Below are 26,745 nucleotides of genomic sequence, written 5' to 3'. Positions count from 1 at the left end.
CACGCCCCGCGCACGCCCCGGACGGGCGGCCGTACGGGCCAATGGTGAGCGCCCGAGACCTCCGCTTCGACTCCGGCGCGTCTGCTCAGCCCGGCGCTCTCCCCGCCCTCGTCGCAGACAGGCGGGCTTGCCGGCCAATGGTGAGCGCCCGAGGCCACGGCGCTGGCTCGGCCCCGCCCGGCCTGCGCGCGCAGCCCCGCCTCCGCCCCGCTCCTCCCGGTGGCCAATGGCGAGAGCCGCCGGGCACGCCGGCCATTGATTGGCGGCGCCGGGACGCGAGGGGCGGGAACGGCGCGCAGCACGGGCGGCCGCGCGGGAGGTTCGGAGCGGCGGGTTGGTGCAGCGGGAGCGGGCGCCATGGGAGACCCCGAGCGCGAGCTGGGGGGTGGCCAGGACGACTTCTACAGCCAGTTTGCGGCCGAGCTCGAGGTGCTGGCCGAGCTGGAAGGTGGGCGTGGGCCCCGCCTCGGCCTCGTCCCCCTAGTCCTGGAGGGCTGGTCGGAGGAGGGGAGGCGGCGGGGACCCGGAGGCTGGAGCGAGCTCAGGCGGGGGCGTATCGGAGCGAGGAGGGCCCTCCAGCGCCACAGACCGCGGGAGCTGTTGCCGGTACAGGCTGACCTGGCGCCGCTGCTGTCAACCTTCTCTCCCGGCAGGGACAGCCGCCCCGTCGCCCTCCAGGGGTCCCTGGCCCGCGGTGTGTCGGTCCCGGCTGACATTCGAGGAGGCCGTTGCTGGAGGGGACGCTGCCACTCATTGCTCTCCAGGCGGACCTCCAGGGAACCACAAAGGCAGTGCCAGGAAGAGGCAGCTGGCCGATCATGACCCCAGGGACGGGGCCTTGCCCCCCAGTATGTCCTCAGAGCCCCAAGGCATACGGATGGGGTGTGGTGCTTGGCAAGAGCTTCTGAAACTTTCGACTTTCTCCCCAGCCCCCAGGGTCAAACGGCTCAGGCTGGAAGTCGTGAAGAAGCTGAACTTCAGACCTGAGCAAATGGAAGAGCCGCCCCTTCCTGACTCGCCTGCTGGGGACATCACCCCCCCACCGAGTCCAGAGATCCCTCCTGAACTGTGGGGCAAAGGGTGTGTGGCTTGGGGCACAGATGCCCCAGGGATTTTGGGAGGGTCCCAGGTTTTGGGAGGCTTGGGGCTGAGTGTGTGTGGGAGGGATGTATAGTCAAGAGTGGATCTGAGTTTCTCCTGCCATGGTCACAGGAGGTGAGTGTCCCCAGGTCAGCATCTGTCCCTTCCTAGGCCCTTGGATGCTGGTGCTGACGTGGGTCCCCTTCAGGCCTCTCCAGCAGCTCGAAATCCTGTCCTGAGGCGGCCCCCTGTCCTGGAGGACTATGTCAGTGTGACCTCCACTGGTGGCTGCCGGGCTTTTCTGGTGCTGCGGGGTGACCCCGTGGGCACAGGGGTGCAGGTGAGTGTTGTGTGGCCACAAGTGGGGGTGAGAGGCTGGCAACAGCCTTCCTGCAGGGTTGGCGGGCTCGGTGCTGTCCAGGAAAGGGTCCTAGACATCATATCAACCCTCAGACCCTGGGGACCCCTCAGGAAGTTCACGTGACCTGCAGTCATCCACTTGTGAGGGCCAGTTTCACTGTCCCCTTCCTGTGGCGTCTCTTTTCCCTTTCTCAGATGTTTTAACCTTTACCTTTTTTCTTTAGAGCTATCTCCATCCCAGTGCATTTTCTCTTTAGGATTTTTGTTTGGAGAGGCGGTTTGTCCTTGCGTTGGTCTGTTGTCAGTAGAAAATGCCACCTGGGTCCTTGAGCGCTGACGAGAGAGGGTCTGTGGGTGGTTGTGTTCTGAGAGATGACAAAGGGTGTCTTCGTTTCCCTACAGAACCCTTTCCTTGATATCTGGTGGCGAGGCCGTGGCCAGCTGGACCTGTTGGGTGTGTCCTTCGCGTCCCTGAAGGAGCAGGTCGACAGTGAGGTGGGATTTGTCGGCAGAAGGGTAGCTCTGGGGGGACTGCGTGCTGGAGACACGCTGATCCCGTCTCTGCTGTTTGCACAGCGGAGGCAGCAACTGCTTGAGGAGGCCCGTCGGCTCTCAGACACGCTTCGCAGGTGACACGGTGGGCCCTTCCAGCCCTGGGACCCTTACCGGTTCTTGGACTGCTGATCTCCAGCTTGTAGTCGGTGGGGGGTGTGCAGTTCCTCTACTCGCCCGGCAGCTCAGGGCATGATGTTCTCCAGCCTCAGCTCTGAGGAGGTGGGAGAGGAGGTCCAGACTTCGGGGGCCCCTGAGGAAGAGCTGGCTGACAGCCAAGACGACTCCCAGCACTGCCTCTGGGTGGATGAGTTCGCACCGCGGTGCTACACGGAGCTTCTTAGCGATGACGTGAGACCTCGTTCTCTTGTTCCCGTTCAAGCGTGACTGATTTTTTTGTTGCCCCAAAGTTGTTCTTGTCAGCTTGAAGGACCTTGGGAGGGTGGAGAGGGTTTGGATTTGCGCTTTGGAGCTGTATGTGGGGAAGCTGAGGCCAGCGTGGGGCTGGCATTCTGGAAGTCACCTGCGACCTGGGCTGGGGGTCCAGGGCTCCCCCTGCCTGCAGCCTGTTTCCTTCCCCACTGTCCCAGCAGCTGATGCTGGAACACGCGGGACAGTGGGGTCTCCTGAGGGAGTTAGGGTGGTAGGGACGGAGGTCCTGGTGCGAGTCTCGCTCTGTCACTCACCGGCAGGGTGACCTGTTCCTTAGCTTCCACATTCCCGTGTGTCTTTCGGGGCTTGGGACAGCAGACTGACGTGAAGGGCGGGCACGGGGAGTCCTTGGTGCTGGCGGTTCCTCCAGGCCACGCTTCCCGTCCCGCAGTTCACTAACCGCTGCCTCCTCAAGTGGCTGAAGCTGTGGGACCTGGTGGTGTTCGGCCGAGAGAGGCCTGCTAGGAGGCCCAGACCCGGTCTAGAGCTGGCCCGCGGTAGCAAGGAGGCCACGACCTTCAGCAAATGGAAAAGCCACGAGCAGGTGCTAGAGGACATGCTAGAGGCTGACCTGGACCCGAGCCGGCGGCCCCGGCAGAAGGTGAGCCCCGCCTGGCTGTGCCACACACATCTCTGAGCCCGGGGGCTGTGCTCTCCGGGTGGCCAGCGCCCTTGCAGCCTCTGGGGGCCTCTGTCTCCGTGGCTGAGGGCGTCATAACGCCAGGGTGTTGGCACGGAACGTCGGCGACACGAGTTGGAATTTGAGTGTGCTTTAAAGACTCGGACGAAGTTTGCTTTTCGGAGGATTCCGTACCTTTCCAGGACGCTCACGGCGACAGCGGGTGGTCTCTGGGGGGTCAGTTGCACTAGCAGCATCTGCGTCTCTGTCAGATCTCCTCACTGCTGGTCTCGGGCAGCACTGTCTCTGACTCTGAAGCAGTAGGCGGGAACCCAAGCGCGCTGAGTGTGGCCTGTGCTTGTGTGCTTGCCACAGTGGGCTTGGGGCACGTCCGTTAGGAGCGAGCCTCACAGGACAGGAGTTTTAGCCTCGAGGGCGGGGCAGGGGTTCCGCGGTGGTACGGGTGGTAGCCTGTCTTCATCCGGCCTGTCTCGGCCGCAGGTGGCGCTGCTGTGTGGCCCCCCGGGGCTGGGCAAGACCACCCTGGCTCACGTGATTGCGCGGCAAGCTGGTTACTGCGTGGTGGAGTTGAATGCGAGGTACGTGCCAGGCCTCCGGTCTGTTCTGACTCCCCCGAAACCGTGGTGGGCCAGAGGTGGGGCTTGGTCCCGGGGTCTTGGGCGGTGGAGTTCGTGCTTTGTCAGGGGTCGCTGGGACGCGGGGTGGTCCTGTCACAGGGTAGCCTCTAGCTGTAGGCCTGGTGGCCCAGTCCTGGGAGCCTGTGCTGCCAGGGACCCCGATCGCTCCCCTGATGGCCCCACCTCTGGCCTCACTGGTTCCAGTGACGACCGCAGCCCTGAGGCCTTCCGCACGTGCATTGAGGCGGCCACGCAGATGGAGTCGGTGCTGGGTGCTGGCGGGAAACCCAACTGTCTGGTCATCGATGAGATCGACGGGGCCCCTGTGGTGGGCCTCCTGGGCGCCCCAGTGGGTGGGCAGGTGGGCCGGCAATGGGCTAGGGCTCACCGTGTCCTCCGCCCATACCCCAGGCCGCCGTCAACGTTCTTCTGAGCATCCTGGATCGCAAGGGCCCGCAAGAAGCAGAGTCTGGGGGTCCGGCTGTTCCCACAAGTGGGGGACGGCGACGCCGGGCTGAGGGCGGACTCCTGATGAGGCCCGTCATCTGCATTTGCAATGACCAGTGAGTGGGGGAGAGCAGAGGGCCCCTGGGAGGGTGCCGCCCCCCCCCCCACCCGCCCTGCCTTTGCCCTTGGGGGCGGGTGTGTGCCCGTGTCTGCCCCCTACAGGTTTGTGCCCTCCTTGCGGCAGCTGAGGCAGCAGGCCTTTCTTCTCCACTTTCCGCCCACACTGTCTTCCAGGCTCGTGCAGCGGCTACAAGAGGTGGGTGAGGGCTGTGGTGGGGAATACGCAACCGGGGGGCCATGTGGCCAGCTATGGGGTGGGGGGACGCCGCGCCTGTCCTGGTCCCCTCTCGCATCCAGGCCCCATCCCCTAGCTGACCCCTGGGCGTGGGGGTGACTGGACCAGTTTGCCCTCTGGCAGTAGATGGTTCGAGCACAGAGTGAGGCCGGGCCCCTGAGTCTGTAGCTGTTGTTCCCCTGCAATCACCTGTGTTCTCGGGAAGAGGTGGCCTTGGGGTGGGTTTCTGGGGGAGAGAGCGCCCACCCTCCCGCCTCCCTGCAGATCTCCCTGCGGCGGGGCATGCAGGCCGACCCGGGTGCGCTGGCGGCTCTCTGTGAGAAGACGGACAACGACATCCGCGCCTGCATCAACACCCTGCAGGTGGGCAGGTGGGGCAGGGGCTGCGGCCGGGGGAGGCAGGGCTCAGCCGCCTCTCACTGCCCCGCACACCTTGTGTCCAGTTCCTGCACGGGCGGGGCCGGCGGCAGCTGAGCGTGCAGGTCGTGCAGACCACTCGCGTGGGTCTCAAGGACCAGCGCAAGGGGCTCTTCTCCGTGTGGCAGGAGGTCTTCCAGCTGCCCCGGGCCCAGAGGTAAGCGGGCCGGCCAGCCCTGCCTCCAGCAGAGACTGAATGCTGCCCAGGCCCTGGGGGCACTTGGCCTCCCCGCCATCCCGTTAAGGACCAGTAGAGCAGACCCTCAGGCCGCTTTGGGTGGCAAGGTGCCACCGAGAGCGATAAAGAGGCGGGGCTCCGTTCCAGCCTCGGCACCTCTCTGCAGGCAACGCTGGGGCCAGAACCTGGCCCTGATCCCGCACACGCTCCTGCTTGGCGATGGGCCCACAGGTCTGGGGCCCCGTTCTGCCGAGGTGCCTTTGACCACGGCTTCCCAGCGGTTCTACCACATCCTGCACGTGGCTGCGTCTGCAGGCGAGCATGAGAAGGTGGTCCAGGTAATGATGCTCTTGGGACGTTTTTGGGGGCTCCCGGTGGGTCAGTACCTGGCTGTGTGTCTGTCCCCAGACAGCGGGTGGGAGACACTTCAGATGGTGTCAGGGAAACAGGATAGGTGCGAGGGGTGGTGGACGTGGGGCATCGGAGGTGCATCAGAGATGACAGCAAATGGACAGAGGCCTGGGTGGAGGGACTAGCTGGTGCCAGGAGGGGACGCCCCGTGTGGGCTGGCAGGGTGGGGAGGTGGGCTGGGTGCGCAGTGGGGTCACTCCATTTGCTGGTCGGGATCCATCTGGGTGGGGCGGAGCGGGCAGAGTGGAGTTCCGGTTTGGGCGGGTGGCAGAGGTGCCCCCCCCACCCCCGGGAAGCCCGGCCTAAGCTGCCTCCCTGACTAAGCAGCTTTGGATTATTGGGCGATCCGTAAATCTGGAAACCGTTACGGGGAGGGGTCGTGCCGTAGCCCAAGGAGACGACTCTTGCAAGGAACGAGAGTGGGGCTTCTTCTATGCCCTTGATTCTGACCGATGGAACTTCCTTTAGGGAGGTCGGGTTCTTTTGTGCGTCTGTCAGGGATTTGGTCAGAACACTGGGGCGGCAGGCTGGGCCTTCTTGGCTCTGTCTTTGGGGTCTTGGGGCGGGCCCTTGCTGGTGTTTGCAGATGTCCCAAGGCCCTGCATTTGGCAGGGCGGTGGGAGGTGGAGGTTCCCGTTGGGTGGTGCTTACATGGCGGGCTGGGGGCCGCGGCTGGAGGGGTTCGGGGCCCACCCACCTGCTCACCCCCAGGGCCTGTTTGACAACTTCCTGCGCCTGCGGCTTCGGGACTCCAGCCTGGGTGCCGTGTGCGCGGCGCTCGACTGGCTGGCCTTTGATGACCTGCTGAGCCGGGCCGCCCACCACGGCCAGAGCTTCCGGTTGCTGCGCTACCTGCCCTTCCTGCCGGCAGCCTTCCACCTGCTCTTCGCCTCCAGCCACGTGCCGAGGATCGCCTTCCCCAGCAGCCAGCAGGAGGTGTGCCCCTGCGCCCAGCCTGGGGCTCGGGGCCGGCCCAGAGACGCCGGGTTATCCAGGCCCCATTCACTCTCTGCCCCAGGCCCAGAACCGGACAAGCAAGACACAGAACCTCATCCAGACGCTGGTGTCGGGCCTGACGCCCGCTACCCGCAGCCGGGCTGCACCTCAGGCCCTCGTCCTGGATGTTCTCTGCCTGCTTCTGGACATCCTTGCACCCAAGCTGCGCCCTGTGAGTGCCTCAGCCAGGGCGGGGTTGCGACTGCCCGTAGGGGAGGGCCCCTGGCCATGCTCAGCGTCCGTGCCCTTGCCCCTGCGCCCTGTCCACAGGTGAGCACACAGCTGTACAGCACTCGTGAGAAACAGCAGCTGGCCGGCCTTGTGGGAACCATGCTTGCCTACAGCCTAACCTACCGCCAGGAGCGCATGCCCGACGGGCACTATGTCTACAGGCTAGAGCCGTGAGTCTGTGCGGCACCTGGGGCGGGGGTGCCGGGGGCAGGAAGCTGGGCTCCAAGTGCCGTGGTGGTCTCTGGGCCGGGAATCTGAAAGCGTGGTCTCGGCGACGTGTGTGTCGGTGTTGCCGTTTGTGGGGTAGCGGCAGGGGCTCGGTTCCCGCTTAGCCTTTGCCAAGATGTGATCGTGAGGCGTGGTGTTCCAGGTCAGGCACAGCGCTGGGGTCTGAGGTTTACCGCGGAGGCTCTCGCTGCCTCAGTGTCCCGCAGAGGGCCCTTGAGGTCCCCAGGGCTCGGCTTCCCCATCCCGAGATAGTCTCCGGGGCCCTGCTACCCAGCGAGGCACCAGCCGCACGTCTCCCTCTGTCACAGTCACAGGGAAGTGGTAGTGGTGACAGTTCCAAGCACTCAGCCCCAGACTTGAGACCAGGCCTTGCCTTGTCTCATTTCTTCATCCTGTGGCCCTGGAGGGGTTCCCTTCTTGTGCCCACGTGTAGTCGGGGAAACTGAGGCTTGGGGCAGGTCGTCTTCTCTTGCTGTGGGGCTCAGGCATCGTGTTGCCGGGACCGGGCCCACCCTGCAGCTCTTACATTCTGGCGTCTGGGGCTGGTGTGGCAGGTGGCCCCTGCCTGTCTCTGCTGACCAGGTACATCTCTGTGCCAACTCTGAGAGCAGGAATGTGGAGGAGGTCTGCCGCTTTCCTGAGCTGCCGGCCCGCAAGCCCCTCACCTACCAGGCCAAGCAGCTCATCGCCCACGAGATTGAAATGGAGAAGATGCGGCGGGCAGAGGCCTTGGCCCGGGCTGGGGATAGCCACCAGGTAAGCCTGCCCGGGCTTCGGGCCAGAGCCAGGCCTAGGAGGGCAGGGCTGTTGGAGGGGACCTTGTCCCTGGAGTGGCCCTGCGCAGTCAGTCTTCGCCACCTGTTTTTGCAGGCAGAGGAGGGTCCCCAGGGGGTTGCTGGGGAGAAAGGGACGCAGCCACCTGCCTCACGCAGCCACGAGGAGCAGCGGCTGGAGCGCATCCTGAAGAGAGCGGCCCTGGAGGAACAGGTGCAGGGCGTGGGGGTGGGGGGCAGGCGTGTAGGGACGGGGCTGGTGCTCAGCCCTGGGGGCCTGCCAGTTCCCTGCTGCTCAGTGTAGGGCGTTCCACTGGCTCAGTTTGGATCTGGTTACGGTGTTCTCCTGCCACTATGCGAGTTCTGAGGGGCTGAAGGGAAGGGAGGCTGGGAGGGGAGGTGGGCGTCTGCTCCCGCAGCCGCCGGGCCCTCTGCTCACAGCAGGGAGTCTGAGACCCTGACCAACCTGCCTCCTTCAGCCCGAGAGAGACTTCTTTGGTCGTGTGGTCATCAAGAGAGCGCCAGCCCTGAATGCAGGTGTGTGGCGGGAGGGAGGGGAGGGAGGGAGGGGCTGGAGCAAGGCAGAGTAGCAACCACACGTCCTCCACAGGAGATGTGGCCCCGGACACAGATGCGACCGAGTGGCGCATAGGCACAGCGGTGGGCAGGAGTGACGTCTGGTTTCGCTTCAAGGAGGGCGTCTCCAATGCCGTGCGGCGCAGCTTGTACATCCGGGACCTGCTGTAGCGGGCCTGCGCCCGACACCTCGACCCGTGCTGGGTGCCCTGGACCCCTCTCCGGACGCCCCAGGATCTACGCTGGATACCCTGGGGCTGTGCGGGACACCTCGACCCGTGCTGGGTGCCCTGGAACCCCCCCACCAGACGCCCCAGGGCCCAGGCTTGATGCTGTGCTGTTGCTTTTTCTCCATCAGAAAATGTACAAAAGCACGGACGTCATCAGAGAGTCTTTATAAAAGCCACACCTTTATCGAGGTGTTCTCCCTACAAAGAGGCGAGAGTCGGGGCGGGGGTGCTTCACAGGATGGCGCACTTGCCCTTCTCCACCCACGGGTTGTTCTTCATCAGGTCGGGGTTCAGGAACGGGTCCTTGGGGATCCCATCCTCGATCCACTTGAGGAGCCTGTGTGCGGCAGGGTGGAGGGGGGAGGTGAGCAGGGGGGGCCCGAGGGCGAGGGCTGGCTGTGGAGGTGTGGTTCTGGCTCATGCAAAACGCTCGCTGGGGGCAGGGAAATGAGATGCAGGTGGGAGCCGGCAGCCCTGGGTGGGCGGTGCTCCGTGGGGTCCTGGGGACTTACTCAGGGATGGTCTTGGAGGACATCTCCCTCTTGAAAGCCAGCTGGTACTTGAGGCTTTCTACCTCTTTTTTCATCTGAGGCACATCCCACTCCTCCATGGCGTCGGGAGCTTCGGAAGTGGCCAGCCTGGGGCTGGAGGGCGCGAGAGGAAGCAACAGCCAGGGGGCCCGCCAGCCAGCGGTCACCCCCAGATGTGCCCTACCCACTGGTTGAGGGCACCCCCTCCCAAAGGAAGGAGGGAGGCCCACCCTTGTACAGTGACACCCAGTCTGCGGCTTGGGAGGTCCCAGGGGCCTCACCACCAGTTTCCCAAGGCACCCACATAGGCACCCACACAGTCTACAGGGTGCAGGGCCTGGAGCTGAAGCCCCACAAATGAGGCCCCATGTGCCTGCCCCTCCCCCATGGGGCTAATTAGCCGCAGGGAAAAGTTTTTACTCAGTTCCACACCCTTACCTCCCACCCCCACCAAAGCCCTTACCATGGCCTGGTCTCTGGGTGGGAAGGAAAGGGGCAATGTTGTGGCGACAGCAGGGCCAGGCACACGGCACAAGTGGGTTCCCAGAAGCCTGCCCTCCCGACTCCCAGGCCCACTTGCCACCCTGGTTGCAGAGTGGGTGACCCAGACCATCATCATGTAAGAGGTGGGGCCCTGCTTGGCTTCCTTCCAGTTCCTTTCTAATGCTTTGCATGGGGAAGCCTACCCAGAGGAAGTTAATCCCAGAGCCAGGAGGATTTGGCTGCAATTTGCATCTCTGCCTAGAGGCTGCAGGGAGGAGGTGCTGAGGACCTTGGGGTCCCAGGCTGCACAGCAGGCCTGGGACTGGGGAGGGGCTGCAGCTTCTTTGGGCCCAGGGCTGCCCCCAGCACCGTCCACAAGCCATCTGGCCCAGTTTCTGCTGTGCACCAGCCTGGCAGAGCAGGTTGCTTCCTGCCTCCTCCCCCACCTCAGCCCACTCCAGGGGCCCAGGGAGTCCCTCACTGGGCCCCAGGCCCTGCTCCCATCACTGAGGCTGAGAGCCAGGAGATTGGCTTTCTGGACCTTGGGAGGGTGGGCAGGGGTTGACAGGAGCGCGGCCCTGCCTGCGTCAGCCTGTGGAGGGGACTCCTGGCTGGAAGATCTCTTGTGGGGGTGGGGGTGGGGGGAGTCAGTCCTGGTCGGTTGGGGACAGAACAGCCGCACTAGGAGTCGTCGTGGGAGGGTCAGTCAGGAGCCAGGGGTAAGAACCCCGGTGGAGGGGAGTCTGCCTCTTGGGGGGGGCAGCCAATGGGGGGCATGCAGGTGCTCCCCTCCCGGAGACCCCAAGTTCAGCATCCCCACCCCTGGCCGGACAGCCACGTGGTTGGGGGCTCTCCGCGGCGGGGGCGGGGGCGGCGGCCCTGCCCGCCGCCCCCGCCGCCTGCCCTGCCTGCCCTACCTGCGCGCAGCGCCGCCGGAGCCGGCTGCCCGTCCCGCGCGCCCCGCGACGCCCCCGGCCACGGCGCTCGGCGCTCGGCGGGCACTGCGGGCGGCGCGCACGGCGCAGGACGCGGCTCCCCTCCCCTTCGGCCGCTCCGCCCCCGCCCCCGCCCCGCCCTCCCGAAGACCGAGGGGGTTCTCCCCACTGGTGGGGTCGGGCCTGCTGGGACACGCAGGGCAGCTGCCCTCGGCCATAAGACCAACAGGCAGGGGCATCTGGGGGTTAGGATGGTCCAGGTCAGCCCGGTGGGATCTGGGCGAGTCCCAGAATCCCTCCCGGCCTCGGTTTCCTGCTCTGCACAGGGGGCCAATTGATCAGACCTACCTTGGACGGTGCCAGCAAGGGCCAAGTGACAAGGACCAAGTGATGGTGAGTGACAGTGAACACCAAGTGAATGAGTGAGCGGGCACATAAGCGGGCAGAGCCCGGGCAGGTGCCCCGCCCACTCCTGCCACCTGGGGGCCAGGCTCTGGCACCGCCCCCATTGCCTCCCCTCCTCCAGGGACTGCGCCTGACCCTACATGGTCTGCCAGCCCTTGGGGGTGGGAGATGCAGGGGTAGGCAACGTGGGTCAGCTCTGGCCCTGGACAGTGGTCTCCCACAGGGCTGGGTGGGCTCCTGGGCCACCAAAGACTTACAGCCATTAGATTGTGCCCCAGCCCTCTGTGCCCCTGATGGGCTGAATCATAGACTAGGTATGGGTAACAGGGCCAGGACACTGTAGCCCTCTGAGGTCTCAGCAGTGCCAACTGAAGGGTCTGTGGGCAGCCCTCCCCTGGAGCTGAGCCACCCACAGGAGTGAGCCTGTCCCCTTCAGGGCATCTGGGCCTGTGCCCCATGCCCCGGCCAGCAGCGGGTAGACTGGGTAGCTGCCCTGAGGGCGGGGAGGTATGTCCATGCTTCAGTTTACCCTAAGCCAGAGACAGCTAGACTTGCTCTTCGTGGGCCCAGGGGTGCCCTGGTAGTGTCCTGCCTCAGGAGGCGGTGTCTGGCTCGGGGGTGCCCAAGCCCAGGCTGAGTGGCTTTGGGGGCTCTGAGGAGGGAGGGGGCCCATCACCTCTCTGTCAGGCTCCTCACCCGGCCCGCGATGGGGCCCAAGCAGACAGTCCCTCTGCCTTCTGCCCCTCAGGGCAGAAGGTGCCATGGGGGCTGGGACCACATCCAGTCCCCCTCAGCCGTGATGCTCTGGGTGTGTCTGGTAGGCCCTGCTGTCCTGCTCTCAGGGGAACTGTGCCCCTGGGGCTACTGAGTGACGCAGGCGCCAGGCTGCATCCTGGGTGGGGGGCCCCCAGGCAGCAACGGCAGCCGCAGGGACCAGCAGTGCCCAGCCTCCCAGTCATGATCCTCGCAAAGGCCTGGACCAGGCTCTTGGCAGGAGCTCTGGGCTGGGGGCCTATGAAAGGTCAGGTGTTCTCACCTAGAAGGCAGGATGGGGTGTCCCCTGCCCCCTTGGGCTCCCAAACCCTCCCTGGTGCAATTCTGTGAAATGGGGTCAGCTGTGCCTCCCTGGACTGCTGTCACGCATCAACACGATGACACATCAGGAGACACTTCTGGAACTGGGGCAGATCAGGCAAATGCGGGATTATTTTTATTATGGATTTAGGGGGATGGGGGCTTAGAGCCCAGGGCACTGCCATCCTGCCAGGGCAGATGGCTGGCAGTGCTGGCCTTGCTCCCCCCACTGAGGCCCGTTTGTGCTCACCTGCCTTCGAGGCCCCGCACACTGTTTTGCTCCGGCTGCCCAGGGCTCTCCTGTGGCCTGTGGTGCTGCTCACACGGGGTGGGCAGCCAAGGGCATGGCATTATGTCGGCCCTCAGGACTGGTTCCAGGTTTGGACTGACCCCCGGGCCGGGCAGATCCTGCCACACAGTCATGTCTTCTCTCCAGGCTGCACAGGCAGAACAGGGCACCCGCACCAGACAGCTTCTGGAGAGTCCACTGGGGGAAGCGCTGCTGAGACCCGGGTCCGCTGTGGTCACAGCTGCGACCGATGCAGGAAGTACACGGCAGGGGCACCTGGGCGCAGCTAGGCAGCAGTGTGGGTCATCAGGACGGTGGGAGCCAGGCCTACAGGTGGCAGCTGTGGGGGGCACAGGCCCTCCCTGAACATCACTGCTGTGCTGTCTCTGGCCTCTGGGCGCCGGCCACACCTGCTGCCGGGGGGACACCTGCTGCTGTGGTCCTCGAGCTGACTGCAGCCCCACGTCACAGAGGCCACCAGTTCATGTGGCGGAACCGGTGGCGCACGTCTGCTCTCATGCCTGTAAGGACTCGCATTTCTCACCTTCCTGGGATGCTGCGCAGGGGGAAGCAGTAACAGCTCGTCCTCTAGCTGACCGCCACCTTGCAGGCACCCAGAGCAGGTCCTGGGAGACCAGTCACCGTGCTGAAATTAGCTGCGCTAACTGGGCTGCTGGTGAGACCAACGGGCTGGTTGCTGGCCTAGAAAAGGCTGCCGCAGGCCCCACTGCCAGGCTCCTGCCACGCGGGCGGGCGGGTGGGCAGTGTGGGCCGGGCCTCTGGGGGACGCGGCAGGCATAGTGAGACTGCGGCAGGAAGTCAAAGACTGGTGCGTGCGGGGTGCCCTGATCCCTTCTGGGTGGGACCCTGAAGAGGGCCCAGGGAGGAGGGAGAGGAAACACCCCCACCAGACAGGGACCCGCCGTCTAGTGTCGTCCCCGATACCACCGTGACCTGTGGGTTCTCTACTGGTAGAGGCCAGAGCTGGGGCTGGTCTCCATCACTGGGCCACTGATGCACAGGCATGTTGGCAACTCTGGGCCATGGGCACACTCGGGTCCTGAGACCAGGCTCCTCAGAGAGCAAGACACGGCTCTGGGCAGATGGCCGGCCTGCACGTGGGCACCATGAGGCCCGAGGCGAGACCGCTGAGTGCCAGTGTGCGGCTCTGCCTCAGATTTCTGGGGGGTCAGACCCCCCCACAACCCTCCCAAGGCCACAGACACATCCTAAGGGGGTGAGACCACAGGACAAGCGGTCAACGCTGCAGGGCTTGGGCTGGCGGGGGGAAGGCCTGTCAACGTTCTGTCCCAGGGGAGGGCATGGGACCCATGGGCTTACAACAGGCACGGCGACGGTGGCCCTGGCAGCCCCACGGGGACATGCCGACTTGTTTCCTGCCCCGGGGATGACTGGCAGTGGTAAATACCAGGACTGGAAAGCCAGCACAGAGCCTCTTGATTTTACCCTGTTAAGCAGAGCTCACGGAACACCGGCCTGTACGTAACCTCTGCAAGCTCGGAAGCGACAGTCGTAAATAACTTAGGCTCGCTCAGACTGTTCTGCGCAAACCTGTAAGACACGGTTCCGGGGAAGCCACGGGCAGGAGGCTGGATGTCATCTGCAACACCTCTTGAGTCTGTCTCAGGGAAGCGGCTCATTCTAGCAGCTCTGTGGCCAGGGAACCAATGCCAGGCCCTCGTCTGCAGCTGACCCAAGTCCTCGAGGTGTCTTTCAGGGCAAAGCGAGAGACTAGTCAAGCAGCTTCTTCTTTTTCTTTTTTTTAAATATGTATCTATTTTAAGTTCATTTATTTGTTTTGAGAGAGTGAGCTGGCAAGCAGGGGGGGGGGGGAGGGGCAGAGAGGGAGTGGGAGAATCCCAAGTAGGCTCCACACTGGCAGCACGGAGCTGGACGTAGGGTTCAAACTCATAAACCATGAGATTGGGGCCTGAGCCGAAACCAAAAGTCACATGCTTAGCCCACTGAGCCACCCAGGCGCCCAGTAGTAAAGCAGTTTCTGAACGTCAAGCAAAGTTAGGGTATTTGTCTGAAACAGACAAATCTGCCGAGCTGCAGGTGATCCCATCTCGGGAAGGCCCGTGGAGGGGAGCCTGTGATACACGGTGGGTGCAGGGGAGGCCTGCCGTGTCAGTGGCTCAGGCTGCCCACTGTCCCATTTTGCACCGGCCCCACAGGCCCCCCTGGCTGTCAGAGCTGTCTCCCCTCCAGCGGACGCCTACTCTGAGACAAGGTCAAGTAACTTTGCCCGGTCACCTGTGGAGTGAAGGGGCATCTCAGAGCTGGCTCAGCACCATTCTCCCTGCCAGGGACAGCAGCCAAGGCCAGACCCAGGGGACAAGTCCTTGGGAGAGGGTCCTGCCGTGCTGAGACCCCCTGCGTGCAGTTCACATCACCTCATCCCTGCTGAGAGATGGAACGTGGGCAGGTGCCACCTACTGGCTCAGGCCTCCCGCTACCAGACAGGACTGGAGGGTGCCAGTGGCCTGGACGTGTGGCCCCCAAGTGTGGGGACAGGCACAGCAGCTTGCATACGGTGGGGCCTAAGTCTGCCACTTGTGCAGGCTCAGGATACTTTGGCATGTGGCTGGTTCTGGTCTGACTGCACCTACAGGCTGCATGGGGTCACTGCCTGATGAGGCTAATGCCATTTGGGGGGGTCCCACCCAGTGTATCGTCAGCAAGTGTATTGGTCTGCACCCCCAGAGACACGCACCATAAAGGGGGGGATGTACGCATTGGGCCACCGGGCCATCTGGCGCGTAGGGGCACAGGCTGCTCTGAGGGCTGCAGCGACTGCTGGCCTGACCCCAGTTCCAGCCAACAGGGGTGGCGGCACCACAGCAGCAGTGTGGATGCAGGCACGCGTTCAGGGCTGGGGCTGAATGGAGGGCCCCTTGCGCTCTATGCTTAGCAGCTGACACCCCCCCCACCCCCCCACACACAGCTCCTGAAGCAGGCACAGACCTCTGTCCCTGCACCGGGAGCCACCCCACGCGGTGACAGTGGCCCGATGGCCAAGTCAACGAGGTGTGCCTCTGGTAATTGCGGTGCCAGGTGATCGCGCCCACCACTGAAGGCGGTGTTATGCCAGAGGCCTTTTAGAAACAGCCTCAGGGCCCAGTTCGTCCTCCCAGAGCAAACGGACGAGACACCTCAGGGGACATCACCCTGCCCCCTCCCCCCGCAGGCCTCACCCCAAAGGCGAGGACGTCCAGCAGCCAGGGCAGCTCCCCGGGCAGCATGTGGACAGTGGCCTGGAGGCAGAGGACGCAGGTCTCCGAAGCCCAGCTGGCAGACAGATGGTGTCCATGGCGACGTAGAGGGGGCAGTGAGGGCAAAGTGAGGCTGCGCACTGTGCGAGGGGTGCCCCACACTAACCGTCCACGCCGGAGAAGAGTCTGGGGGCAGAGAAGGCTGTCGTTGTGCCCCTGCAAGATTCTCTGGCCACACGCACGGTATGTGTCAAGGCCGCAACGCATCAGGGAGCCATTCAGAGAGAAGCCAGGCCCACGCAATGGGGATGGAGCCCACACAGGCTGTCTGCGGCCCTGGGGCCGTGTGGAGAGGGGGTGGTCGCAGGTCGGGCCAGCCGGGCAGTTGCATCTGATGCTTTGCAGGCGGGTGTTCAGAAGGGTGTGGGTGGGGGGCAGCTCACAGGCAAGTCCCCACCAAATGCGGAGGTGCAGGGTGGGCGCAGAATCCCCAGGAGGGGACAAGTCAGCACAGGCGCCTGGCGTTCTGGGACCATCCAGGACGCCGTTACGCCGTCTATCTGCAGCAAGTCGTGGCACCCAGGAAGCCGTCTGGTCCTCCTGAGGACTCCCGAGTGCAGGAACTATGGCCGAAGCCCCACAAAGCTGCCTGGGGAGCAGACCTAAGACCCAGGGGTGGATGTGATGCTAGCCACTTACCGGTCTCGTGACCACAGACACCCCTCGGCCACAGGCACACAGTGGAAGGCAGCGGGCGGCACAGCACTCGGGGCAACAGTGGCTGCCAGCCTCCCAGTGTCCTGGCACTGTCCTGAGTCAGTCACTTGTAGCACTACTTTATGAACGTGCTCAGGGCCCTTATTGCCTCTAGGACCCACCCAGCTCTCCAGCCTGGTAGAGGTACCCGTCACCTACTTTACATCCAGGGTGAAACCACACAGAGAGCACAGGCAGAACCCCCAGGATAACGCCATCCTGGTGCATCCTGGTGATTAGCTACAAAACCCTAGTGGTTATAAAATAAACACTACCCTTAATGGAAAAGGCCAACGGTTGCACCACCGTTGGTGGTGGAAGGCTTCACCAGGACGGAGTTCCTGAAGCTCACGTCCATGCCTGTCTCGCCATCGCTGATCCAGGACCATGTCTTCGCTGGTCCCCGGGCGTCGGCATCAAAGCCGGAGCATCTCTGGGGATCCAGCCAGGCGGCAAACCTGGTCCCTGCGAACAGTCACGCCGGCTCACCGACCAACGCCGCCCACGGTCCCCCAGAGGGGTCCGAACGGGCCGGGGCTGAGAGACCAGCTCTCCCTGGGAGTACTTGTTAGGAGCACAGCGTCCTCAGCCCCTCACCGCTTCCCGGCCTCCGATCCTCCAGCCACAGAACCTGAGGGCAAACAGATGTGCCCTGAGCACTTTCCCCAGGCCCGAGGCGGCTGCTCATCTAAACCTCTACAAACATAAAAACAATTCTCCGCTCAGAGGCCGTACAAAACCCTGCTCTTTTGGGACGAAGAGAAGGGACGAAGAGAAGGGACGAAAGCTGGAGGCGGAAGGGGACACCAAATGTCTGTGGTCCTGCCTTCGCTGTGGAGGCTTCGCTGAGCGGCCCCCGCTGCCCAGAATGGGGGTCTCGGTCTGTGTCCCCGCGGCCACCCAGGATCTGCCCCGGAAGGCCGGCCGGGCTCCATCCTCGCCGTGCGGGTGCGCCCTCCAGGCTCTCGGGGGACCGCCTGGCACGGGCCCGACTTCCCTGCAGCCTCCCGCCCCACCGAACCAAACCCGCCGGGCGCCAACTTTCCACCCGCCCGGGTACTTCCGCCTTGGGGGGTCGCTTCCTGTTAGGTGCCGGAAGGGGCGGGTCACCGGAGCGTGGGGGAGGAGTCTAGAGCTACGGCACGCAAGACGCAAGCAACCTGGAGCCCGGCGGCGACGGCGGCGGCCTGGAGCCGAGGCCGGGCGAGGTGTCAGGGGTCCGACTTTCGGATTTTTTCCCTGGAGCCGCGTTTCCAACGCGGAATTCCTCGGCCGGAAGGGTTTTCCAGGCCTGTGTTAACCCTAACTCGACCAGTGGATGAGCGAGTTGGGCTGTGGAACCCCGTGTAAACCGGGGCGTTGTTAGAGACAGAAGACGGCGCCTGGCGAGGACTCCCCTCAGGTCTCCTCCCGTCTCTTTTCCAGCATCTCCTCATTCAGGTCCCCCCCTCGCCCGCCTCCGGTCTCCTCTCCAGCATCTCATCACTCAGCATCCCCCCCAGGTGCCCCCTCGGCGTGTCCCCACTCGGGTCCCCCCCCCCCAGGTCTCCTCTCCAGCGTCTCCGTTTTCAGCCCCCCCCCCATGTCTCCCTTCAGCATCTCCTCAGGTCTCCCCCCCCCCCCCCCAGGACTCCTCACCAGCGTCTCCCCCTAGGTTCCTTGCCCTGGGTCACCACCCTCAGCCCTCCCCACCCCATATTGTCCCTTTGCAAAGCAGCGGAAGCTCTTCCAGGCTAAAGGAGTGTTGTATACATCTGAGCAGGCTACGTACTTACTGTTCAAAAGGAATCTTCGGAAGGTCTGTTAGAGCTTGACATCAGGGGCTTAGGTGTACAAAAGTCCCAGGCTGGAAAGATGGGTGACAGTAGGCAAAGGTGGTCTTCCAGTGGGACTCGGTCCAAGGACTTCAGGCTATGTCCCCAGTGGCGTCGTGGCTCTGGACCCTGATGATGGAAGGCGTGATGGCAGGTTTGTAGGTGAGTGGGGAGGGGTGGCCTGGAGACAGACCGCAGCCTAGTTGAGGCACAGGAAGAGAGCTGTGACGTCTGGCATTCCCGCGAAGCTTGGTGTCCCACGTCTGTTCTGGCCCCACCGCTGTCTGTGCCACATTTGTGCTACTGGGTCGCTACGGGGTCGGTTGCTCAGGGTGGCCCTACCACTGCCCTATCCTGCTGGGCCTCTGAGTTCCGGCCTTAAGACTACTTCTCATCCCTTCCTGTTGGCCGTGTGCTCGTGCATTCCCTCCTTGCCTCCCCGAGTCCTCTGGACCCGGGTCTGCGTGGGGTGTGGGGTGTGCAGGTGGGAACCTTGTCTAGCCGGTTGCAAACAAACCAGCGGCAGCACACTCTGCGGAACCCGGAGGACCCCCAGTAGAACCTTGGGCCAAGGTTCCGCGGGGCTGGACGTTGCGGGGAAGACCTTGTCAGGACAGAATTTGATTATACATCTAAGAGCACCCCAAAAAGGCACTAGTCAGGATCTTTCCATGACACCCATTTATCTTGGAAAACAGAAGCCCGGTGACTTTGCGCGGCGGATGGAATAAGGCACCAGGCGGCCGCATCATCCGTCAGCAGGCTGGGCCCTGTGCGCGCCCCTGTCCGGTTCTCGCCGCTAGGTGGCGCCGCAGGTGCGCGTGAGTGCCATCCCTGGTTCCCAGTCTCAGGACCCCTTAAAACTATCTTCAACGTTGTTGAATTTCTGTCATGTGGTGCTGTATAGGGAGGGGCATATACTGTGTTAGAAGTGGAAACAAATTTGTTGCGCATACTTTTTTTTTTTTTTTTTTTACTTAAACAATGATAGGAGCGCCTGGGCGGCTCAGTTGGTTAAGTGTCCGACTTCAGCTCAGATCATGGTCTCAAGGTTCCCAAGTTTGAGCCTCACATCGGGGTCTGCACTGACAGTCCGGAGCCTGCCTGGTATTCTCCACCTCTATCTGTAAATAAATAAATAAATAAATAAATAAACAAACTTAAAAAAAAAAAAACCCAATAATAAAACCCACTACACATGAGCACTCCTTTTTAAGAAAAAGCAGTATTTGACCCAAACAAATTTACAGGTATGTTTTACATTTAGGCCGATCCCTTGAAGGCAGAGCTGTGCTCTCCACTCTCCTTTTGCCCTCGTCCCTACCAACATCACCATCGGGTAGCCTCTGGAGCGCACTGCTGGGCCCTTTCAAGAGAACGGGTGTGAAAGGCCGTTCTTGGGGCGCTTGGTGGCTCAGTGAGACATCTGACTTTGGGTCAGCTCATGACCTGGCCGTTCGTGAATTTGAGCCCCGCAGAGCCCCACACGGGGCTCTCTGCAGGCAGCGCAGATCCTGCTTGGGATCCTCTGTCCCCCTGACTCTCTGCCCTTCCCTCACTCATGCTGTTTCTCTCAAGAATACATGAACATTAAAAAAAAACCAGGCAAGTTCTTAGCAGTCCCCATAGCCCTGCAACTACCCTGAGAAGGAGACACAGCTGTCAGCTGCCTCGTGTCCTTTTTGGTATTCTGTCTACATTGATTTGCTGCATTTTCATTTTATTTATTTATTTATTTTATTTCCTTTTATTTATTTATTTTTGTTAAAGAGCAGGAGGACCAGACGTAAAATATTTAATATGCTTTTATGGGGAGAAATGAACTTGCAGCAGTCTGATTTGTAATCAAGGTTACTCTGCACATTAAGGAGCTGCCCTTTTCAGTCCTGCCGAGGCCCGGATTATTTGAGATTCCCAGAAGTCACCGTCTCAAGAAACCCCGAGAAGGATGGCAAGTGAGTGGGGCTCTTGTGGGAGTGGCCCCCAAGTATTGCAGAGACTTAGTGGGGGGACCATGCATATGTCTGTGTCAGGGACTTTGCAGATCAGTCGTGAAGGGCAAGGGCCTTGTTCGTTTTGGGGGTCTGTGGAAAGACTGAGCTGGTGTGGTTCTGGGAGTCTTGCTAGTTTTTAAAAACTTCCCTTTTTTTTTTTCTTCCTTTGCGGGGGGCGCGCAGCATGCGCACATGCACGAGCTGGGGAGGGGCAGAGAGAGAGAATCCTAGGCAGGTTCTGTGTTCAGTGTGGAGCCCGATGCGGGGCTCGATCTCATGAACCGTGAGGTCATGACCTGGGCTGAAATCAAGTCAGGCACTTAACCGACTGAGCCCCTCAAGCGCCCCCAGACTTCCTTTTTTAGAGAAGTTTTAGGTTTCCAAGAAAACAGAGCGGAAAGGACAGAGCTCCCCTGTGCTTGTCGGCCCGTGCAGAATGTCCTGCTGATGACCTCTCACGTCAGTGTGGTGTGCCTGTCACAGTTACTGAGCTGTCCCTGGCACAGTGTTGCAGACTGAGGCTGGCACTCTAAGCACATGTCCTGAGCTGTTACCTGGTACCCTCTGTCCTGGGACCCAATGGCGTTTGATCATCCTGTCCCCTTGGGCTCCTCTGAGCTGGGACAAAAGCGATAGTGTCTCAGACTTTTCTTAGTTTTGATGGCCTTGACCATCTGAGGTGTGTCGGTCAGGAATTTTTTTGGATGCTTCTCACTTGGGGTTTGTTAAATGTTTTTTTCTCATGGGTAGGTGGGGACATGGCAGCTGCTTCTCGCACCATGACCTTTGTGTAGGTCCCATTTCCCTCCCTTGAGACGGAGAGGGCCTGGGGACTGGGGAACAGAGTGGAGAGAGAGAGGGAGGAGGGGCCTAGCGTGTGAAGGGATAGCAGCCCTTGGCTGGGGGAGCCCATGGTGTCCCAGAAGCGGCAACCAGAAAGCAGAGCCAAGGGAAATGGGGGCCCGACGTTCTTGAACACCTGGTGGGAGCACCTGGCAGGAAGCACTTGGCAGGGAGCTGTGCGGCTCCTTCTAGCTGGGGGGCTCAGGGGGGAGCAGAGGGTCCGCTTTGGCCAGGAGCTGTTCGGTCGCTGGCGGCCGGGCTCTGCGCAGGGAGCATGCGTCTTCCAGCTTCAGCCCGTGGGTCTGCAGGGATCCGCGGCCACCCTGGCCAGCCTGCCGGCTCCCTGTCGGGCCTGCTCCTCAGGTCGGCTAATGGGGGCATGTGTTCAGGACGGCGTCTCCCACCATCTCCTTTTGTTTTTTCTGGGGGCCTCACTGTGGCGATGGGAGTTTCTTAGGGCTTCGAGGTGCTGCTTTTACCTGTGTTACCCCTCAGCACCCAGGTGAGGCTTTGAGGCCCCCGATTCTGCTGGTGCAGCCAGTACGTGGAGGGCGGCTCGGGCCGGGAAAGGCAGCCCTGCTCCCGGCCCAGGCTGCTTGTGGGTGACCTGCTTCTGCTGAGAGCTGAGCTCCACGGGGAGCCGGTGGGGGTGGAAAGTCACGTGGGTGTGCGCACCGCCGGACGCAGTGGCGTGCGTAGGAGCCTGGAAGGGTCAGGCTGGACTGGGTAGGGGGGAAGGCTCCGAAAGACCGGAACCCATTCTGGGACGTCCCCTTCACCCTCCCAGTGCTTTGGTGGGGGAGCCGCCTGGAGCCCCATGGCCGTCTGGATCTGACACATCGCTGCTCTGGTGACACCTGCTTTGTGGTGAAGGTTGCTTCCTGCTTTAAAAAAGTACGTCTGGCTCCAGTCACCCCTGATGCGCCTTCAGCTGAGTAACAATCTAGGCTCTTGGCTTTTGATGTTCTCAGCGAGCTTCTGGACACAGGCTGATGGACGGACGACAGCTTTACACACCTCTCTGCAGGACCCGCGACTGAGGCAGCCGTGCGTGGGGCCGGCAAGACGCGACTGCTGGTTCTAGCCGCTTCTGGTGAGAGCGTTTCTTGGCCCTTCACCCGTGGCTTCTTCCAGACCCTCGGCCTGTCTGCCCTTCTCAGCCCGGAGCCCCCGCGTCGTGACATCGTCTAGCATTTAAAGCAGAGACAGAACCGACTCTGCTCCCCAGGAATTGAACTTTTGTGGTTTGGCTTCAGAAAAGCAAACCACATGCTGAGTTGGACTCACGTGGACTGCTTTAGCTGTGGGTGAATAGCCAGAGCTTCCCCGCTTCCTTCTTCCCCAGTGGGGGCTGGTGGAGCTTTGGCTGCACGTGACCCAGGCCACCCCATTTTACCGCCAACGAGCTCAGAGTTCTCTGTGTGAAAAACAGAGAAGTAAGGGAAAGAGAAGCAGGACGGTTCCCTGCTAACCAGGCACCCGTGAGCCTTCCGGGCCCTGGGAGGTAGGCTCGCAAATGTTCTGGCGTCTCGGGCACACGTCTGGTGTTTATTGTGGAGAAAGACTGCCGGGTGCGCACTGTGGTGTTGTCCTTTCCTAGGCGTATGGCTTTAGTTTCTGGATGCCCCGGTTGCCTCATTTGTGAACTGGGGTTAATGATCTCCGCTCCCGAGGGTGCCAAGATGAGATACGCCAACAGACAGTTAGCTTAACCGTAGGTTGATGGTTAGTGCCACGGAAGCATCAGCCTGAGACGATGCGAGTGGTGATGTTGGTGACGACAGCGATGCTGGTGGTGATGATGGGCCTCACAGCCTTGGCTGCACCCTGTCTGGGAGCTACTGCTAACGGCCAGGACCCAGCCTGAGGATTCTGACCCCCACCTCTTAAGCCCAGAGGACCCGTTCTAGCTCTCTTCTTTCTGACCACTTGGGGAGAATGTATTCTTCTTTTTTTTTTTTTTTAATTTTTTTTTTCAACGTTTATTTATTTTTGGGACAGAGAGAGACAGAGCATGAACGGGGGAGGGGCAGAGAGAGAGGGAGACACAGAATCGGAAACAGGCTCCAGGCTCCGAGCCATTAGCCCAGAGCCCGACGCGGGGCTCGAACTCACGGACCGCGAGATCGTGACCTGGCTGAAGTCGGACGCTTAACCGACTGCGCCACCCAGGCGCCCCGAATGTATTCTTCTTATTCCAACTGGAAGAAACGCTGATGTGTCGGGGCAGACGCTTCAACTTGTGTTACTGTCACAGCAATCTATCAGGTGCCCTGAACACAACCGTGGTTTGGCTGAAAGAGTCAACCGTGGGGCGGCGGGGTGCTGGGCGTAGAGGAGAAGGGCAGCGGACACGAGCACAGTGCTTATCTAAGCCGCTCAGTACCATCCGTATCACCAGGGCTCCAGGAAGCGATTAGCTGAATGGTTTCCGTCAGAGGATGTTTTTGTGACCTCTCCTTACTCAGGGCGGCCCGGACCGTGAGGCCCTGGCCTGGCTGGCGGAACACGGGAGGCTGTGGCATATCCGGCCCCCTCTCCTTCCTAAGCTCTGTCACTGGCTTCCTGGAGCGAGGACCCGGCGTGGTCCCTCTCCTCTGCTCCACAGTGGGCTCTGGGCTGCCGTGGGGGCCACACTCTTCTCCTGGCTCCTTCTGCATTGGGTGTTCTAAACATCCTCGCTCGGGAGATCGAGTGGCTCTTAAAAGATCTGCCGTGGCCCGGTCTTAGAGGAAAGAACAGAGTCCACACAGCAGTGACTCCCGTTGGCCCAGGAGGACTGGTTATAGCTGGGCGATGGGGCGAATGCGCCATGGTTAGAGGCCTTGAAGGGAGCGGGAGATGGCCCTCCAAAACATGCCACCTTGGCCTGAGGGTTATTTTGAGCTGCAGATAATTGAGACTCAGACGCAGAAAGAATCCTTGTCGGAGCCTCCCCTATCTGACTACCAGAAGCAACTTCTGGGAAGTCAGGCTGCCACCAAGTCCTTCTTTAGGGCAGGTCTACTCCCAAAGGGGATCCCACGGGTGAACCTATACCAAGTCTCTTCTCCGGGGGTTTTATGGCCCTGAAAGGGCCTAAGAGGCCACTTACACCTGTAGAGACAAGTGGTGTCACAAACTTCCTTACATCTCACTTATTTTCCTGAAACACATTTGTCTTTCCTACAGAAGTCTGTTTGTTCCAACTTGAAGAAGGATCTTTCTCCCCTCCCCCTCTCCCCTACCAAGTTAGATATGTAAACACCTAATTGAAACTACTGAACCCACTGTTTGTCTTGGCTCCCGTGGGCGCGTGACTAAACTATTTTCTTTTGTTAATCCGTTGCTTGTCTGTTTAATTCACAGGCCCCACGCACATAACATCAGAGGGGCTCCTGCAGCCTTCTTGACAGAGGCTCCCCAGCTTGGCCAGTCATGGGGGTGGGGCGAGGGAATGCGGGTGGAAGGGGGGTGGGGGATGGCTGCTGGGACCGAGGACCCCTACACCCTCCATCTGCCTTTCTTTCCCCCATGTGTGACATCACGCTCACAAAACTCAGCAGAATGAGTGGATAGATCAAGGTCGCTCATCATGTCCTTGGCAGACATTGTCACGTTGTGAAGGTGAGTGGGAGAAGAAGGCCCGGTCGGAGGCAGGCGGGGGCCCCCGTGGAGCAGGCCAGGATACGCGCCTCTCCAGGGTGGGCGGCTCATCGCAGTCTCGGGTGGCTAGTGGATATTGGAAAGTTCCAAAAAATGTTTCGTTTTCCCCGGTGTTTTGTTTCAATCGGGTTCAAAGTGTCCCATGCGAGAAACGAAAGGGGGATTGGCCACACGGCCCCACCGCACCCCGCGTGTGTCCTCTCCGTGGTGCTCGGAGAGAACTGGGAGCCCTTCACTGCCTGGGCCGGGGGGACGCCAGGGGCTCAGCCGGCTCCAGCGGGCTTCCGGCATCAGGACAACCGTGACGGGGCGGCACTGTGTAGAGCGGCCCTCGGAACCCCGGCCCGGACGGGGCTGTGCTCACGTGGCCGGGGGTGTTTACCACCACGGGCTTCACTGCTAGCTTGCACGTGTGAGCGGTCACACCCATATTTCCACGCAGGGACAGAGAAACATGGTTTCTCTATTTTGGGTAGCTCCTTTTAAATCATGCGGTGTTTCAGGGAGAGACACTTCGGAACGTCAGAAATTTAAAATGCAAAGTGCTCTTAGGGCCTCGTGTGCCGAGAGCACGTCTGTTGAGAGTTACGTGGGCCCGGCTGTTGTGGCAATGAATCCCAATCGTCTGTTTGTCGCAGGCAGAGAACTGAAGGAACACGGAGCCCACAGCGCGGGGAGCGGCAGGGCTGGTGGCACGACCTTGAAGCGGGAGAAGGCGTCTTTTGCGTTCGGGACTTGTCACTATTTTAAGCATAATGGTGACATCTGGTATCGCTTACATGTTGTCTCTTTCAAGCGGTAACCGTTTTTCCCTCTGAATGCAGGCAGCGTCTGGTTCCGAAGGCCTTTTCTAGAATTTCTGGTTGCCGCGGGCTTTCGTTTGGATGGTTTGGACGGGTTCCGTCACTCTGGCTCAAGCCGTCCGCCTGGCCTCTGGGTCACTGCTTACGCTCTGTGCTAGCTGGGATCCCTTTCATCCAGATCTACTGGATGATAACGTCCCTTGATCCAAGATCCTTAACTAGGGATCACCCAGGAGAGAGGCAAAAAGCTGAGCCGGCCCCTCCTGCCTGTTTCCAAGCAGTGAGCGAGGCTGCTGCGCCATGTCTGGCCCATCGTCCTGCAGGGTGGGCTGTGCCGGCAGGCCCTGCGAGCCTCCCCACCGAGCACCGGGGACCCCCCTGCGCCCAGACCGTGGGACGCCCAGAGCCTCCTACCTTCGGGGGCTCGAGAGAGACCAGCGGAAACAAAAGGCCCACTTTAAAAAACGCACAAAGGGCTTAACGGACATTTCCCGAAAGGAGAGACCCAGACGGCCAGCGGGCCCCCGAAAAAAACTCCTCGCGGAACGTGGGTCACAGCCACCCCGCGGTGCCGTTTCACACCCACTGTGGTGGTGACAAGAAAACGGGAAATAACGAGTTCTGGCGGGACGGGAAACGGCGTGGCCGCTGTGGAAAACGGCGTGGTGGTTCCTCAGCAGGTGGAACGTGGAGTCACCGTATGGCCCGCGATCCTGCTCCCGGGTGCACGTCCAAGGCCGCCGAGAGCAGGGGTCTGAACGGATCGCCGTACGCCCAGGCTCGTAGCAGGTCTATTCACAGCAGCCAAAGCTTCAGACGACCCGAGTGTCTCTAGACGGACAGATGGCTGGGCACACGTGCCCCGTCCACGCAGGGGAGGGGAGAGGGTGGCTGTGGAGGCGGAGCCCAGGACCGGCCTTTCTCCGCAAGGTCTCCGGGGCCAAGAGCTGCCAGCTGGCGTCTCGGAGGAGACCCCCCCCCCCCCCCCAGGCCAGGAGGAGGCTCGGGGGCATAAACACAAGCACGTCTTGGCCTCGTGTTCAGTGACAGGGTGTTCAGGGAGCCGCAGGACAGTCTGAAGGCTTCACAAGAGGCAGTTCTCCAGGCAGGATGCGGGGCTGCTGGGGCCCTTCCCAGCAGGATCCCCGGAGAACTCCAAGTTCGGTCTCTACATTTTCATTAAGAGCTTCCACCCGGGGAGAATGATGGATTAGATTTTGCTGTTGGAAAGGAGCCAGATAAAATTAGATGCCTCTTGGCTCCCCACCACCCACCCCTTGCCCCTGTTCTTTTCTGAAAGCTTTACTTTTCTCTCTCGGTTCCTGGCAGGAAGGAACCGAGCGGGTACGGTCGCTTCCTTGAGCCTCCCTGCTGTAATTTCAAGTGTGATTTCGCTGTTGCTCTAATTTTCTTCT

The 26,745-nt window shown here is 61.6% G+C and overlaps 2 protein-coding genes across 4 annotated transcripts; one reads left to right on the top strand and one right to left on the bottom strand.

The window, feature by feature from the left end:
• Positions 1-286: 286 nt before the first annotated feature.
• On the top strand, positions 287-8,699 carry CHTF18 (chromosome transmission fidelity factor 18). 2 transcript variants are annotated; one of them, XM_043561085.1, is made up of 22 exons: positions 287-448; positions 654-848; positions 930-1,080; positions 1,252-1,420; positions 1,843-1,935; positions 2,017-2,069; positions 2,199-2,343; positions 2,816-3,025; positions 3,545-3,642; positions 3,886-4,009; positions 4,093-4,244; positions 4,351-4,444; positions 4,748-4,846; positions 4,927-5,057; positions 5,245-5,416; positions 6,201-6,425; positions 6,508-6,657; positions 6,756-6,886; positions 7,556-7,700; positions 7,815-7,931; positions 8,197-8,254; positions 8,328-8,699. In XM_043561085.1, the coding sequence occupies exons 1-22, from the start codon at positions 358-360 to the stop codon at positions 8,462-8,464; spliced, it is 2,940 nt and encodes a 979-aa protein (XP_043417020.1). In that variant the 5' UTR covers positions 287-357; the 3' UTR covers positions 8,465-8,699. The 2 variants fall into 2 exon arrangements, 1 of the variants encoding a protein (XP_043417020.1); XR_006294302.1 differs by having other exon boundaries at positions 305-448; positions 7,527-7,700; positions 8,328-8,386.
• GNG13 (G protein subunit gamma 13) lies at positions 8,674-10,950 on the bottom strand. 2 transcript variants are annotated; one of them, XM_043561089.1, is made up of 3 exons: positions 10,820-10,950; positions 9,036-9,167; positions 8,674-8,860 (listed from the first exon to the last, which is right to left on the bottom strand). In XM_043561089.1, the coding sequence occupies exons 2-3, from the start codon at positions 9,131-9,133 to the stop codon at positions 8,755-8,757; spliced, it is 204 nt and encodes a 67-aa protein (XP_043417024.1). In that variant the 5' UTR covers positions 9,134-9,167; positions 10,820-10,950; the 3' UTR covers positions 8,674-8,754. The 2 variants fall into 2 exon arrangements, with proteins under 2 accessions (XP_043417024.1, XP_043417025.1); XM_043561090.1 differs by lacking the exon at positions 10,820-10,950 and adding an exon at positions 10,454-10,502.
• Between the last annotated feature and the right edge of the window lie 15,795 nt (positions 10,951-26,745).

This window comes from Prionailurus bengalensis, chromosome E3 (genome assembly GCF_016509475.1).
Source record: "Prionailurus bengalensis isolate Pbe53 chromosome E3, Fcat_Pben_1.1_paternal_pri, whole genome shotgun sequence".
Classification (NCBI taxonomy): Eukaryota; Metazoa; Chordata; class Mammalia; order Carnivora; family Felidae; genus Prionailurus; species Prionailurus bengalensis.
Note: the sequence above shows the minus strand (reverse complement) of the source record. Positions and strands in the feature narration are given on the sequence as shown.